We start from the raw sequence: 15,735 nt of genomic DNA on the forward strand, positions 1-15,735 counted from the left end.
TTTTTTTTTTGGTTTTTGGGACACTGGGATTCGAACCAACCACCTTTGGTCCTGGGTCGGCTGCTTGCAAGGCAAAAGCTGCTGTGCTATCTCTCCAGCCCCATAAAATTGTTTTTTAATCTGGTTACTTGACCACATTAAAAATATGAACTACTAAGAGTGTAGGAAAAAAACTGTGGAAGGTTGTTAATGGTAAATTGTTTAGGTCCTGCTAAATATATATTTAAAAAAAGATAGCTGGAACCCTACAACTAAAACAAGCATTCCATTGGACTTTTCTGTGCTGGAGAAAGAATGAGAATGGCTACTTAGTTTCTTTTATAGTTCTTAAGAAAAATATATACAAACAACACAGCAACAACAACAAACCCAGAAAATGTTACACCATTTGCTTCTGTGTGACTTTCTCCAACCAGTGTAGGCCAATTGGACCTTGCAAACATCCTTCTAATGAGGTCTGTCCCACTGTCCCTGCATCGTCTGCCATTTCTCTTTCACTGTCTTATACCTGCCCTGATCCTGGGTTCCACAGGTACAGGGTAGCCAGGGAGAAGTGGCATATGGTATGGGGACTGTCTGGTAGGAGGGGTGTATGCAGTTTTGAATCTAGATAATTACCCTAATCTAGAGACATGGGGGTGAGGACACTCCCTTTTATCCCCCCCCCCCAAGAATTAAGTTACCAGAAAAACAAGTTTGACTTCTTTATTAGTTTAGATTCCTGGAGATGATTTAAATAATTTGGGATATTTTAAGCTTAAAGAAGCAAAGAAAACAACCTTATCTTGAGGGATAACAAAAAAATATATAAGAAAAGCATGGGTAGAAAATTAGGTTACCAAAAAAAAAAAATTAGGTTACCTGTAAAAGTATTTATAATGTCACCCAAAAAAGGCTTGTGTGTGTATGAATGTGAATATTTCTATAGTACGTCTGGGAATAGAGGAAAGAATGTCCTCAGGATAGTAGAATGAGTGAAATGGCATAAATGAGAACATTTAGTAAGCTTTTTATGTCAGAAAGTTAAAAGTACACACATTACAATAAACTGTAAGAAATTGTGAAGTATATAACTATTGCAGATTAGCTTTTTTATTTTCTGAGATAACTTGAGTTGGAAATAAATTTTGTTACAAGTTTATCAGTATGAATATGAATAGGTTATTTAACTAAAATTCAATTGTTTCAGGTGAGCACCATTTTGAGTGGACTCTTAGATCAGAGCTTTAGGGATCGAGCCAGTCAGAAACACCAAGGGCTGAAACTTACAACTACAATTCTGCAGAACTGGAAGAAGTGTAATTCTTGGTGGGCCAAAGATTCTACTACAGAAAGTAAAACAGCAGTGTTGACATTACTGGCAAAAATTTTGCAGGTACTTTAAGTGACCTTAAAATGGCATCAGACTGGATTTCACTCAGTAAGAGTATAAATTTTGTGTGCATAATGCAGGTGTTGGGGTTCAAGTCTCAATACTGGAGGAAAAGTAAAGTCATGTTTGTTGTTTTGTATTCAGTAACTTGATTTTTAAACATTTCATAGTGGTTTTATTTTTGTTTTACTTTTGCACCGCATCCAGCTATGTGTAGGATGCTTGAAATTTAATCTGGGGTGCCCACAGATTTTTTTTTCTATTTTTTCCTATTTTTTCTATTTTTGCTGGTTTCTTTTTTTGGGAGGGGGAGCACACTATGTGTTGCTTGGGGATTACTTTTGGCTCTGTACTCATATCACTCCTGATAGGAAGTAGGGGATTGAATATAGGTTAGTCTGTTCAAGGCAAGTGTCTTACCCACTGTACTATCTCTCTTAACCCCTTTACAGCTTCTTGAACCATCTCCTTAGCTCTGATGGTGGTTTCTTCTTTTCTTTTCTTTTCTTTTTGTTTTTGTTTTTGAGTCACACTCAGCAGCAGTCAGGAGTTACTCCTGGCTCTGTGCTTAGAAGTTGCTCCTGGCAGGCTCAGGGGACCATATTGGATGCTGAGATTCGAACTGGGGTCTGTTCTATGTTGGCTGCATACAAGGCAAACTCTTTACTGCTGTGCTATCGCTCCAGCCCCTGGTAGTGTTTTCTTGAAAATTTATTGGTTTAGTAAATAGAAGACATTTTTTTTGGGGGGGGTCACACCCGGCAGTGCTCAGGGGTTACTCCTGGCTCTATGCTCAGAAATCACTCCTGGTACGCTCGGGAACCCATATGGAATGCCAGGATTCGAACCAATGACCTTCTGCATGAAAGCCAAATGCCTTATCTCCATGCTATCTCTTCCGCCTCATAGAAGACATTTTTATTGAATTATTTTTTAAAATTTTCTATTTAATTTTATTATTTTTTGAATAGTTGCTTTCATATTCCATTATATTTTACAGATTATATTTTTTACTTCATATACTTTATTTTTTTAGTTGTAATTTCTGTTTAGTTTTGAGGGGCCCAGTGGTCTACAGTGCTTGGCCCAACAGCGTCTAGTGTTGGAGATTCAACTCTGGGCCTCCTATATGTAAAGATATACTCATATACTTTACCGCATGATTTTATCTCCTTTGCCAACTCCCCTTTTATTTAAAAAAATTTTTAGGCCATATTTGCCAGTATACAGAGTTTACTCCTAGCTCTGTGGTCTGGGATCACTACTGGCAGTGCTTATGTGCTGGGGATTGGAGGCAAGTCTGCCATAGGCAAGGCAAGTGCCTTAGCCACAGTACTATCTCTCTTCTATACTTATATACATATAACAAGACATATACTTTGCTTTATATTATCTTTTTGGTATCTCTTTACATACATTATCTTAGCAAATGGTGTTGTAATATCCAGCACAAGATTTGAAATGCTATTAAAGCTCAATGTCATATTTTAGTTTACTTCTGAAATTAAAAAATGTATAGAATATTTTAAGGGGAGTTGAAAGTATAATGCAATTTTTTTTCTCTTATTTAGATTGATTCTTCTGTATCTTTTAATGCAAATCATAGCACATTCCATGAAGTCTTTACAACGTATTCTAGTTTACTTGTTGATCCAAAATTGGGTTTATATTTAAAGGTAAGAAGTTATAAAATATTTTTAATATATTTTTATTTTAGATATATTTTTCATATTTGTGATTTTTTAATTTAATGTAACCTTTTGGAAAATAGAAAAGTTTATTGGAATGAAGAAGAGAAAAGAAACTTTCCAAGCAGAGAGGAACTTAATAAAGACTAAGTTGTTTTTTTAATTTTTTATTATGGAAAATTTCAAACATGAAAAAAGAAAGAACTAGCAGAATAAATTACCCTATCTTAATAAACTTAATAGACATGTTTGTTTTAGTGATTTAGTCACTCACTCCCATTGCCTTGAAGGAACCCTCAAGTGTTACTTTCTCTGATCTGTAGATACTAGCCCTTTAAGCTCTCTTCCTATGAGTGTGTGGCATGAGTTGAGCCCCATGCACAGTTCCTGGCCCCACATCATCCCCACACCCATCTGTACTTCTAGCACCACTGGGTTTGCTCCAGTGGCCTCTTAAACTACTTGATACTACCAAATTATCAGCCTGCAGTACTGAATCAACCATATTACCTGCTGAGTATTGTTGAGAGTGGCTCCTGGAATTCCAGAACATTTCTTGGGAGACCCACTCCACAAATAAAAAAAAATATAACCACAACGAGATTGCCATGCTTAGAAGAACTAACATTTGTGTTTGAATATATAAAATTTAAGTTGTACACAGAAATTGGATCAACACTAGGTCTCTAGACCAAGCCCCCAGTCCTTCAAAAATGTTCTGACTTGTGTATTCCTATTTGTTATTTCATTTGTAGAAAAGGAGAATGAGTATAGAATCATTATAAAGTTTCCCATTTACTTACCTATTACATCAGTAAGTCTGACTTTTAGAGTAGAAGCTGAGTTATTAAGAAGTAATTCATCAGATTTGCTTGCTTTCTTACTTGCAAAATCTTTAGAAAGTAGTCATTTGATTTAATCTTTATTATCTCTATGACATGATGAATGTCCTTGTGTATGTGTACATTTTCAGGGACAAGCTGTGATTCTTCTTCCATTTTTCACCAACCTCACTGGAAGTAGTCTGGAAGACCTGCGGCATGTTCTTGAAAAGTTTATTGTTTCCAATTTCCCAATGAAGTCTGAAGAATTTCCCCCTGGAACTCTGCAGTACAACAGCTATGTGGACTGTATGAAAAAGGTTAGAGGGGTTTATTGTTGCTACTTGTTTGTTGTTGGGCAGGATTAGGACTTAAAGTGACTGTCTGTGAGGCTACTGAGCCACATTCCTGACCCTAATAAAGTTAGTTTTTATTTGTAGTACATGAAATTAAACATGAGTTGTTTTCGTGTAACAAATTCTTGGTGAGAAGTGAAATATTTAGATTGAAAAAAGAGTTCTGATCTTAAGCGTCCTGTTTTATGTTTTTGGGCCACACCCAGGCATACTCAGGGGTTTCTCCTGGCTCTGTGCTCAGAAATTAATCCTGAAAGGTTTAGGGGACCATATGGGATGCCAGGGATAGAACTTGGGTTGACCACATGCAAGGCAAACATCACAGCTGTGATGCTGTGCTATCACTCTGGCCCCCCATTTAATTTATTTTGAAAACTGAATATATGTGAAAACAGATTTGTTTCTGAATCCTTTGGAATTGATTTGCCTCCATTTCCAAATTGCATGATTTAAAAAAATGTATTTGAAGAATAATACCAAAAGACTTAGAAAATATTACCTGTATGCTCATTTCTAAAATTTAATTGAATATAGCACAGCAATAGCACAGCAGGAGGACAGTTGCCTTGCACACAGCTGATCCAGGACACACAGTGGTTTGAATCCTGGCATCCCTCAAGCCAGGAGCGATTTCTGAGTGCATAGCCAGGAGTAACCCAAGTGTCACAGGGTGTGGCCCAAAAACCAAAACCAAAACCAAAAACACATTAATTGAATATTGGTTATTTAAGAAAAGTGAATGATTATTCATATACCTTTACATACTATATATTATTCAGCTGAAGACCCCTTAACATATCAGTGACTTAAAAAAGGTGGTAAATGATACTTCCTCTATAGTACTAAGTTCAGTTCCAGGGTACCCATAGTTAGCAAAGACCTGGTCTCCTCATACCTGTTTTTCTATTATCCTTTGTACCTAATTTCTATCTTGTTCATTCTGGCTACTCTATCTCCTGCTTTTTTTCCTTTTTTCTTTTCTTTTTTTTCCTTTCCTTTTCTTTCCTTTTCCTTTCTTTTCTCGTCTTGTCTTGTCCTTTCCTTTTCTTTCCTTTTCCTTTCTTTTCTCATCTTGTCTTGTCTTGTCTTGTCTTTTCTTTTGTTTTAATGGGACGCTGGAGGAAGATCAAGCTGCAGTCCTTCCTAGGTCAGCCATGTGCAAGACAAATGCCATACCGCTGTGCCAACTCTCTGGCCCCTGCTTTTTTTCTTCTTTCCAGCCAAGAAGTAGAAAGGATATAGAAAACACATCTCTGAACATATTTAAGGGTTTAATCTAGAATTTGTACATAGGCAAATGTACATATTGTACATAGAAGGATATAAGGCAGGCAGGCATTTGTCTTGCATGCTACAGACCTGGATGTAATCTCTGGCATCCCATATAGTTTCCAAAGCCTGCCAGGAGTAATTTCGGAATGCAGATCCAGGAATAATCGTGAACAACACCAGTTATGACCCAAAAACCAAAAAAAGAATTTGCACATATAATTTCTGCCTATAGCCCATTTGCTACACACATTCACAAGCAACGCTATTAATATTCACAAGCAACGCTATTAATATAGTTATTTTGGACAGCAATAAAGTTATCTGAAACTCAACAATAAAGAAAAAGATTTGATCATAAGAGGTGGCTACCATACTCATCCTGGCCTTAGCACTGTGCTTAAACTTTAGTAAAGCAGATGAAAAGTAGAAAATAGATGAATAAGATGGTTCCAAATACACTGTACTCTCTTCAGCTCCTAAGCCCTAGCACTTTCTACAGTGTCCTTTTCTGTAGCATTTTGCCACTTAGTTTAGATCACATTTTTAGTGGATTCTTACACATCAGTATAAATGTTAAGAATGAAATATCTCTGAAAGAAACCACCAATCTAAGTAAGATGTGAAACTGCAGGAAAAAGAAATCCTAAGGGAAGTGACGCAACAAAGGAATAAAGGGTCAAGGAAACAATACAGAACAGATTCATAGATGAGAGAAGGTCCTTGAAATAGAATATATGAGGGCCGGAGAGATAGCATGGGGGTAAAGCGTTTGCCTTTCATGCAGGAGGTCATCGGTTCGAATCCCGGCATCCCATATGGTCCCCCGTGCCTGCCAGGAGCAATTTCTGAGCCTGGAGCCAGGAATAACCCCTGAGCACTGCCGGGTGTGACCCAAAAACCACAAAAAAAAAAAAAAAAAAAAAGAAATTAAGTACATTAAAGCAAATTTATTAAAAAGTTTATTTTTAATAATTTTTTTATTTAAAGATATTATTGAATATATCTCTTAGAAAATAAGAAAAATACAGGTCAAGATAGAAAATGGAAGATTAAGTATGAGAACATTAGATGAATTTCTTAGAACATCTGTTGCTCAAGGAGGAGATATAGGGTGGCAGTAGGTGTTTAACTAAAGGGCTTACAGAGCCTCTGGAATGTGAAGGAAAAAAATTCTCAGTAAACACTTCATGGAATTTCAGAACTGGTGAAATAAGAGAGGAGTCTATATGCTGGGATGAACATGGTGAGAAACAGACATTTTGGTGGGGGTTGGGAGGTGGAAATAGAACATTAGGTACATGAAATCCTATTATCAACTATGTTGTAAATTATGGTGCTTTCAATGAAATAAAATAAACAGGCTGGAATACAGTGAATGAAATAAAATAAACTGGGGCTGGAGTACAGTGAGTAGGGCCTTTGACTTGCACATGGCAACTTGGGCTCTATCTTTAGCATTTCATATGGTCCTCTGTATACCACTGGGTACAGAGCCAGGAGTTGGTGTGGTTACCCCAAAACACATTTATATAAACTACAAAAGTGCATATTATTTGACCAAGTAATACCATTTCTCAAGTTCTATTTTTTGAAAAGATTTAAATTCGATAAAGATTTAAGTTTTTGTATATTTGTGGATATATTATATAAATTAGGAAGTCCTAACAAAGTTTAATTAGGCTCCACTTCAAAGTCATTTGTTCTGGCTGGTCTGAGTGCAGTGTGGTGTTTACAATTAATTGATCACAGCCAGTTACAGATTTCTTTGTTCCTTCTCCACTCCCACTGCTTCACATGACTAGCCTAAAAAAAAAAGAAGTAGTTTGCTCAAATAAATTCTTTGTCAGATAAAAATATAGACTAGTTTATCACAGTGAAGATCCTGGTTAATATAGATAACTGGTCTTTTGGGACTTCTTTCTTTTTACTTCCCTTCCATCTTTCCTTTCTTTACTACCTGTCCTTTCTTTCTTTCCTTTCTTTCTACCTTCTTTCTTTCCTCTCTTTCTACCTTCTTTCTTTCCTCCTCCCCCATTCCCTCTTTTCTTCCTTTCCATCTCTTCTCTTTCCTTCCTTCTTCCTTCCTACCCTCCCTTTCCCCTTCCCTCGCTCCCTCCCTCCCTCCCATTACATTTTGGTAATGTAAATTCACTGATTAGGAATGAGCTTGCTTAAACACTAGACTCCTACCCTTGTCCCCCAAAGATGGAACTCAGGCCCATGCCTGCTTTCTTTCTTTCTACTGTAACTTAACTGTGTACATGAACCAGTTAAGCACTGTAACTTCCAGTCTGTATAACTAATAAACTTTTACTTTCCCAAAGACATCTTTTTATGTTTTTGTTTTGTTTTGTTTTGTTTTTTGGCCACACCCTGTGATGCTCAGGGGTTAATCCTGACTATGTGCTCAGAAATCGCTCCTGGATTGGGGGACCATATCGGATGCCAGAGAATTGAACTGAGGTCTGTCCTAGGCTAGTACTACTGCTCTGGCTCCTAATGAAGGACATCTTGAAATGAAATCCAAAAAACAGCTTCAGCCACAACACTGGTTATTGATAGATTGAAACCAGCACAAACTATTGTTTAAACTTTCTGTCTTTGTTTTAGCTATGAACAATGAAGCAAAATTAAATTTACAAAATCAGTGGTATTATCATTAATTTTTAATTTTTTTAGTTTCTAGATGCATTGGAATTATCTCAAAGTCCTATGCTATTGCAGTTGATGACAGATATTCTTTGTCGGGAACAGCAACATGTTATGGAAGAATTATTTCAGTCCACTTTCAAAAAGGTTATGAGAAAGTAAGTTATTCAAATTGAAGAATTTTATGTATTCTCTCTCTCTCTCTCTCTCTCTCTCTCTCTCTCTCTCTCTCTCTCCCTCCTCTCTCTCTCCTCTCTCTCTCTCTCTCCTCTCTCTTTTGGTTTTTGGGCCACACACGGCGGTGCTCAGGGGTTACTCCTGGCTGTCTGCTCAGAAATAGCTCCTGGCAGGCACGGGGGACCATATGGGACACCGAGATTCAAACCAACCACCTTTGGTCCTGGATCGGCTGCTTGCAAGGCAAACACCGCTCTGCTATCTGTCCTGGCCCTGTTTTTTCTCTTTTAAGAAATGTTCTTTGTTCTAAAAAAGTTGAATGACAATTGCACTCAACTTTTCAAAAACTTTTATTTGCCTTTGGGGGTGTCGTGGAATAACTTTCACATGAAAGACATAATTAAAACTAAAATTAGGGCTATAGATTAAATCCTACATGGAATATACCCAAGCATTTTCTCACTTTCATTAAATCATTGTTCTTCGTTCACTTTTGGTATTAACTGTAATGTAAGTAAATACCTGATACTTTATCAATTTCACCTCTGAATGTCTGCATCTCTAAAATATGTTATTTTGGGTAATTATAATACTGTTATCATCAGTTATTCCTTTTTAGATTTTTCCAGTAGATTGAATTGCTTTAGATTGTTATACTAGTTATTTCTGCATTTCATTGTAATACATTTCACTAATAACTGAACATTATTATACATTTTATTTAATTTCATGTAATATATATTTAATTACATTTATATACATTTCATTTAATTCATAAGCTTTTATTCATCTTAGGAGTCTCTCTTGCTTTATTAAAATTTTTGTTGTTAGGGGGCTGGAGAGATAGCATAGAGGTAAGGCATTTGCCTTTCATGTAGAAGGTCATTGGTTCGAATCCCGGCATCTCATATGGTCCCCCAAGCCTGCCAGGAGCGATTTCTGAGCATTGAGCCAGGAGTAACCCCTGAGCGCTGCCGGGTGTGACCCAAAAAAACTTAAAAAAATTTTTTTGTTGTTGTTGTTGGAGTCAGAGAGATAGCACAGAGGTAGGACATTTGCTTTGCATACAGCCAATCCAGGACGGATGGTAGTTCGAATCCCATATGGTCCTCCATGCCCATTAGGAGTGATTTCTGAGCTCAGAGCTAGCAGTAATCCCTGAGCACCACCAGGTGTGACCCCCCCCCCAAAATTGTTGTTGGATCCTGTAAATTCTTATCTGCAATATCATAAGTTCTTTGATTTATTGGATTTTTAAAAATTTTCTTGTGGATTTTGGTTCCCAAATGACTGTGGTAGGCATGTTCCTCTCTCTCTGTTCAAGGATCACTCTTACAGAGGTTAGGGAACTGTTTGTAGTGCTGGGGATTGAAAGATGGTCTCCATTCAATCAAAATCAAGGCACATTCTTTATCTGCTGTATGCCTTTGGCTCCAGTTGATTGAATTCTGCAAAAACTTAACATTTTCCTTTTTATTTATCATCGGAAGATAATATTATAATATCTTGTATTAATTTTATATACATATATCAGATTTATCTTTTTCAGTAGCAAAATTCCAGTGCCATTTCCCCACCAAAAATACCTCTTTATGTATGTATACCTTCCATCTGCCCTTTCCCTCTGGTAACCTTCATTGTCTTCAGTTTGTCTAGGAGTATTGTTACTGGTTTCTATTGATTTTCTTTATTATTGTTCTGGGGCCATACAGTGGTGTTCAGGTTATTCCCAATTCTATGTTCAGGGATATCTCCTGGCAATGCTTAGGGAACTGTATGGAGTCCTGTGTATTAAACTGGAGTCAGCCACTTAAATTCAAATGCTTTAGACCTATATAATCTCTCTAGTCCTGGTTGTATGTTTCTTTGTTTATTTATTGCCTTTTTTTGGGGCCAGTATTTTATATACTTATCTTTATTTAAGAACCATGATTACAAGCCTGTTTGTAGTTGGGTTTCAGTTATAAATAAACAAATAAATAAATAAAAGGAGACCCCCTTCACCAGTGCAACATTCCCATCACCAATCTAAATTCTCCCCCACCCCTTGCCTGCATTCAAGACAGGCATTCTATTTCTCTCACTCACTGCCATTGCCATGGCAGTGTCAGGGTAGTCATTTCTCCAACTGAACTTACTACTCTTTGTGACAAGCTGGACCTATCATTTCTATTGTCTCAGTATATTATTACAGTAATGTTTTTTACTTTTCTTAAAACCCAAAGATAAGAGAAACTATTCTGTGTCTATCTCTCTCCTTCTGAGTTATTTCACTCAGCATAATAGATTCCATGTCCATCCATATATAGGAGAATTTCATGACCTTATCTCTCTGACGGCTATGTAGTATTCCATTGTGTATATGTACCACAGTTTCTTTAGCCACTCATCTGTTGTTGGGCATCTGGGTTGTTTCCAGTTTCTGGCTATTGTAAATAGTGTTGCAATGAATATAGGTGTGCAGACAGTCTTTTTGTGCTATTGTTTTGTGTTCCCAGGGTATATCCCAAGGAGCGGTATAGCTAGATCATATAGGAGCTCAATTTCCAGTTTTTTGAGGACTCGCCATATTGTTTTCCATAAAGGCTGAACAAGATGGCATTCCCACCAGCAGTTGAATGAGAGTTTCTTTCTCCCTACATCCCCGCCAGCACTGATTGCTCTTCTTTGTGATGTGTGCCAGTCTCTGTGGCATGAGATGGTACCTCATTGTTGTTGTTTTGATTTGCATCTCCCTGATGATTAGTGATGTGGAACATATTTTCATGTGTCTTTTGGACATTTGATTTTCTTTGAGGAATTGTCTGTTCATCTCTTCTCCCCATTTATATATATATATATTTTGTTTGTTTGTTTTGTTTTTTGTTTTTTGTTTTTAGGCCACACCTGGCAGCGCTCAGGGGTTACTCCTGGCTCCATGCTCAGAAATTGCTTCTGGCAGGCTCTGGGGACCATATGGGATGCCAGGATTCAAACCAATGACCTTCTGCATGAAAGGCGAACGCCTTACCTCTATGCTATCTCTCTGGCCCCAATGTTTTTTTCTTGTTAATTTCTATCATTACCTTGTATATCTTAGATTTTAGCCCCTTATCTGTTGGGTATTGGGTGAATAGTTTCTCCTATTCGCTGAGTGGCCCTCAGGGATTATATGTTGGTTCTGTTGAGTTAATCAAAGACTTCTATTTTCATCTGTTCATATTCTTTGAGTATTTCTTCTATTGTTTGATCATTTGCTTTAAGGCTCTTTTTCAGTCTCTTCTGTTGTATGGAGCTGTTATGCATCTCATCTTCCAGCACATTGATTCTGTCCTCAGAATCACAACTATCTCTGTTGGCAAGGCTTTCCATTGAGGTTTTCATTTCATCTACTGGTTGTTTTTTTTTTCCAGTCTTCTTATTTCAGTTTGAAGTTTTCTAACTTCTTTCTTCGTATCCTCTTGATTCTTATTTGTGTTTTATTCAATTCAATCTGTGCTTTCTTTGAGCCTTATGAACAGCCTCCATATTTCTTCTCTAAACTTCTTATCTGAGAGGCTAACTAGGCGTTTTGCACTTTTCAGATATTCAAATCTGCCATCTTCATTCTCTATACATGATGTTTGCCTGCGTTGTTTCCCCATCGACACACTTTTAGTGTGGATTTTACTTTGTGTTGTGCATGAGTCATGGTCTACAAGATGTGCTTGGTTGCTCCTCTTCAGAGTCATGCTCCTTTGGCTCCATCCTTTGTGGGCGGAGACAGCCTAACTTGCTGATGAGCCTTGAGGAGATTATGTTCCTTGGGGGTCTTTCTCAGCTGCCTCATGCAGGAATGCAGGAAACCAAGCAGCTAGGAAAGCAGTGCCTTTTATGGGGCCAGTATTTCTGTTTTACATGAGTGAAACCATTCAGTTTTTCATTTTTCTTTCTTTATTTTTTGAAGCTTTGTTTTTCATAATGAAGGTTTCATGCACACAACGTTCCAATACCACACTCTACCAGTGTGTTTCCTATTCTTTATATGTCATGGTCGCCTCCCAACTACTCTGTCCCTTTGTCCTTGATAAGCTCAGTTCTGTACAGTAGTTTTCAGGTTTAATTTTTTCACTTTCTTATTTTAACTCAAGTTTAGTCACAGATGGCATGTTTTGATCTTTAATGGTAGGGTAGCATTTATTAGAATAGATAGATCACCACTCATTTTTCTGTCTTTTTGTGTTTGGGGCTATACCTAGCACACTCAGAGCTTATTCATGCAAATGGAATGATTTCACCTTTTTCTTATAATCACAGTAGTATTCCATGTACTATAATTACTTTATCCAGTCATCTTTTGGGCATTTGGTTGTTTCCAGATTTTGGCTGTTATGAATGAATAGTGAGTGCTACAGTGAATATTGATGTATATGTCTTTTCTTCCTAAGTGTTTTTGAGTCACTGGTGTATATTACAAGAAGTAGAATTTCTGGGTCAAATGGAATCAGAATTCCTAATTATTTTTAAGCAGTGTATGTATTATTTTCAAAAAAGGTAGACCAATTGACATTGCTATGAGGAGTGAATACACCTTTTCTTTACGTTCATGCCAGCACTGGTTGTTTTAATTTTTCTTCTTGTATTTTCCTGGCTACACTGGTGTTATTCAAGGTTTATTTCTATTTCTGCACTCAGGAATCACTCCTGGAGGGCTTGGGGGACCATATGGGATGCTGGGGATTGGACCTTGTTTCGCTACATTTAATGCAAGAGCCCTACCTGCTGTGCTATTGCTCCAACCCTGTTTTTCTTATTTTTAATATGTGCTAATCTCTGGAATGAGTTATCTTTGTGGTATCTCATTGTTGCTTTGATTTGCATCTGTGATGATTAGTGGTAGAGAACGTTTTTAATGTGCTTTTTATGTGTTTGTATTTCTTCAGTAAGGTAGTTTTTATTTATCTCCTCTACATAGTTTAATTGATTGGATTTTTTTTGTTATGTTCTGTCATTGCTTTGTATATCTTGACTCCTTATCAAATGAGTGGTAGACAAATACTTTCTGTATAAGTTGTCTTTGCGTTGTGGTAATTTTTTCTATTGAGGTACAGAAACTTCTTGTTTAAATGTAGTCTCATCTGTTTATCTTTGTTTCCACTTGAATAGCCAGTGATATTGCATCCTTGAAAGATTCCTCTAGCTTCAATGTCATGCAGAGATCTGCCTATGCCTTTCTCTATGTACCTGATGAATTTAGATCTTATATTGAGGTATTTAATCTGTCTTGACTTTTGTACATGGTATTATGAAGGAATCTAAGTTCATTTATTTGAATGTTTGATTTTGAAAAGTGTCATGGTATCCTTATAGAGGCTACATTGAATCTGATAATGCTTTCAAGAATATTGCTATTTTTCTTAATATTGATCCAGGAGCAGGGGATATGTTTTCATTTCTTTGTGTCCCCTTTTATTTCCTTTAGTAGTGTTTTTTTAGTTTTTTTCCTTTTCCTTTTTTGGCCACACCCTGTGATGCTCAGGGGTTACTCTTGGCTATGTGCTCAGAAATGGCTCTGGTTCGTGGGACCATGTGGGATGCTGGGGATCGAACCATTGTCCATCCTGGATTGGCCGCATGAAAGGCAAATGCTCTACTGCTGTACTATCACGCTGGCCCCTTCTTTTTTTTTCAATTTTGGATTTTGGGTCACACCTGTCTATACCCAGGGGCTCTACACTAAGAAATTGTTCTTGATGGGCTTGAGGGACTACTATATTTTCCTGCGTATAAGACGACTTTTGAAACAAAAGTCAACCGAAAATCGGGGTTTGTCTTATACGCCAAGTATATCCCGAAAAATGTTTCAATATACCGCTAAACGAAAATTGTCTGAATATTGCCACAAAACGAATTTTCCAACTCGATCCTGCACCAATCACTGCCAGGCTGCTTGCACTGCCTCTCTAACTCAGCCAATCCGAGCAGGCTTTTTATGCATGCAAATTAGACAATGTTCTGGACCTGAATCTACACTGTAAAAAGCCTGCTCAGATTGCTAGAGTCAGAGAGGACGTCTATTACAGTATAACCTTTGGACCTTTGCTTTTTGTGATTGGCTCACTGTGGAAAATACAGTTGTAGCACAGAAACATTCTGTCTCATACAGCAATTATAGACCTAAACCTATGTTTTAACCGGAAAATGCGGTATATAAGATATCAGATCGGCTACATGCAAGGCAAGCACCTACCTGCTGTGCTATCAATCAAACAAGTTTCTTATTATTGAGATCAATGCCACCTTGAAGGCCCTATGTTTATATAATTCCCAGCATATTTCTGGAGTGGAGTCCCAAACTTAAGTCAAAAAGTAAATGCATCTGGGGTCAGAGTGATAATACAGCGGATAAGGCTTTAACCACGCATGCAACCAACCTGGGTTGTATCCCTAGCATCCTTTATGGTTCCTTGAGCAACACCCCGAGATGACCCCTGAGAGCAGAGTAATCCATGAGCACCACTGGGTGTGGCTACAAAGATTTGCATATCTTACATCTCAGATGGAAAAATTTAAGAACTAGATGGATGTATCTTTCTGTACAGGAAATAGAGATGGTAGTTTATTACTTTTTAATATGTAGACACAGAAAATTTTATATTATGAGTTTCAAATTTCCATAAGTATTGTCAAGTTTCCATAAATATTGTCACTCTTTCAAGATCTTTCAGATGTTCTTTAAGCAAGATAGACATAAAAATAATTGAAAAAAATCTTCCTATTGTCTAAGTTTGGTGTGAAAATTTCTGTGTATAAATAAAATATATGATTCTTGTATAAAATGCCCTCTTTATTTTGTGGGTTTTTTGTTTGTTTGTTTTGAGGCCATACCCAGTGACTCTCAGAAATCGCTCCTGGCTTGGGAGACCATATGGGACACCAGGGGATCAAACGGTGGCTTGTCCTAGGCTAGTATGCTCAAGGAGATGCTTTATGGCTTGCACACTGCTCTGGCCCCTATTTTGTGTTTTTTATTTATATCCTTAAAGTATTGTTTTCAAATCATAATCATCAAAATTATACATATAGAAAGTATTTGTTCAAAGAATGAGTGTTTCATGTTATTATTTCCTTAGGAGTCGATGTGCCACACAAGTAGAGCTCTTGGAAAGTGTGTACGGAATGTTCCGGAGGGATGACCTACTTTCAAATGTCACTCGCCAAGCATTTGTAGATCGTTCTCTTCTCACTCTGTTGTGGCACTCTGACCTGAATACATTGAAAGAATTTTTTAGCAAAATTGTGGTGGATGCCATTAATGTATTGAAGTCCAGATTTACAAAGGTATTGTTTTTTATATTAACCGTTAATAAGAATTGGCACATCTCTTTGATTGAAACTGCAGTTTGATTGTGTGCTCATTTGCTCAAGGAGTAATACCCCAC

At 37.2% G+C, this 15,735-nt stretch overlaps 2 protein-coding genes across 2 annotated transcripts in view; one reads left to right on the forward strand and one right to left on the reverse strand.

Annotated features, from left to right (window-relative positions):
* UBE2V2 (ubiquitin conjugating enzyme E2 V2) overlaps window positions 1-15,735 on the reverse strand; it is a 738,183-nt gene that overhangs the window by 158,764 nt on the left and 563,684 nt on the right. The gene's annotated exons all lie outside the window — the stretch shown is intronic.
* The window catches only part of PRKDC (protein kinase, DNA-activated, catalytic subunit), a 207,487-nt gene that overhangs the window by 87,398 nt on the left and 104,354 nt on the right, over window positions 1-15,735 (forward strand). The window contains exons 37-41 of the mRNA XM_049775793.1: window positions 1,190-1,375; window positions 2,944-3,048; window positions 4,034-4,201; window positions 8,189-8,316; window positions 15,427-15,634. Coding sequence (XP_049631750.1) covers window positions 1,190-1,375; window positions 2,944-3,048; window positions 4,034-4,201; window positions 8,189-8,316; window positions 15,427-15,634 — 795 coding nt within the window. The remainder of the gene's footprint in view (window positions 1-1,189; window positions 1,376-2,943; window positions 3,049-4,033; window positions 4,202-8,188; window positions 8,317-15,426; window positions 15,635-15,735) is intronic.

Source organism: Suncus etruscus, chromosome 6 (genome assembly GCF_024139225.1).
Source record: "Suncus etruscus isolate mSunEtr1 chromosome 6, mSunEtr1.pri.cur, whole genome shotgun sequence".
In the NCBI taxonomy this organism is placed as follows: Eukaryota; Metazoa; Chordata; class Mammalia; order Eulipotyphla; family Soricidae; genus Suncus; species Suncus etruscus.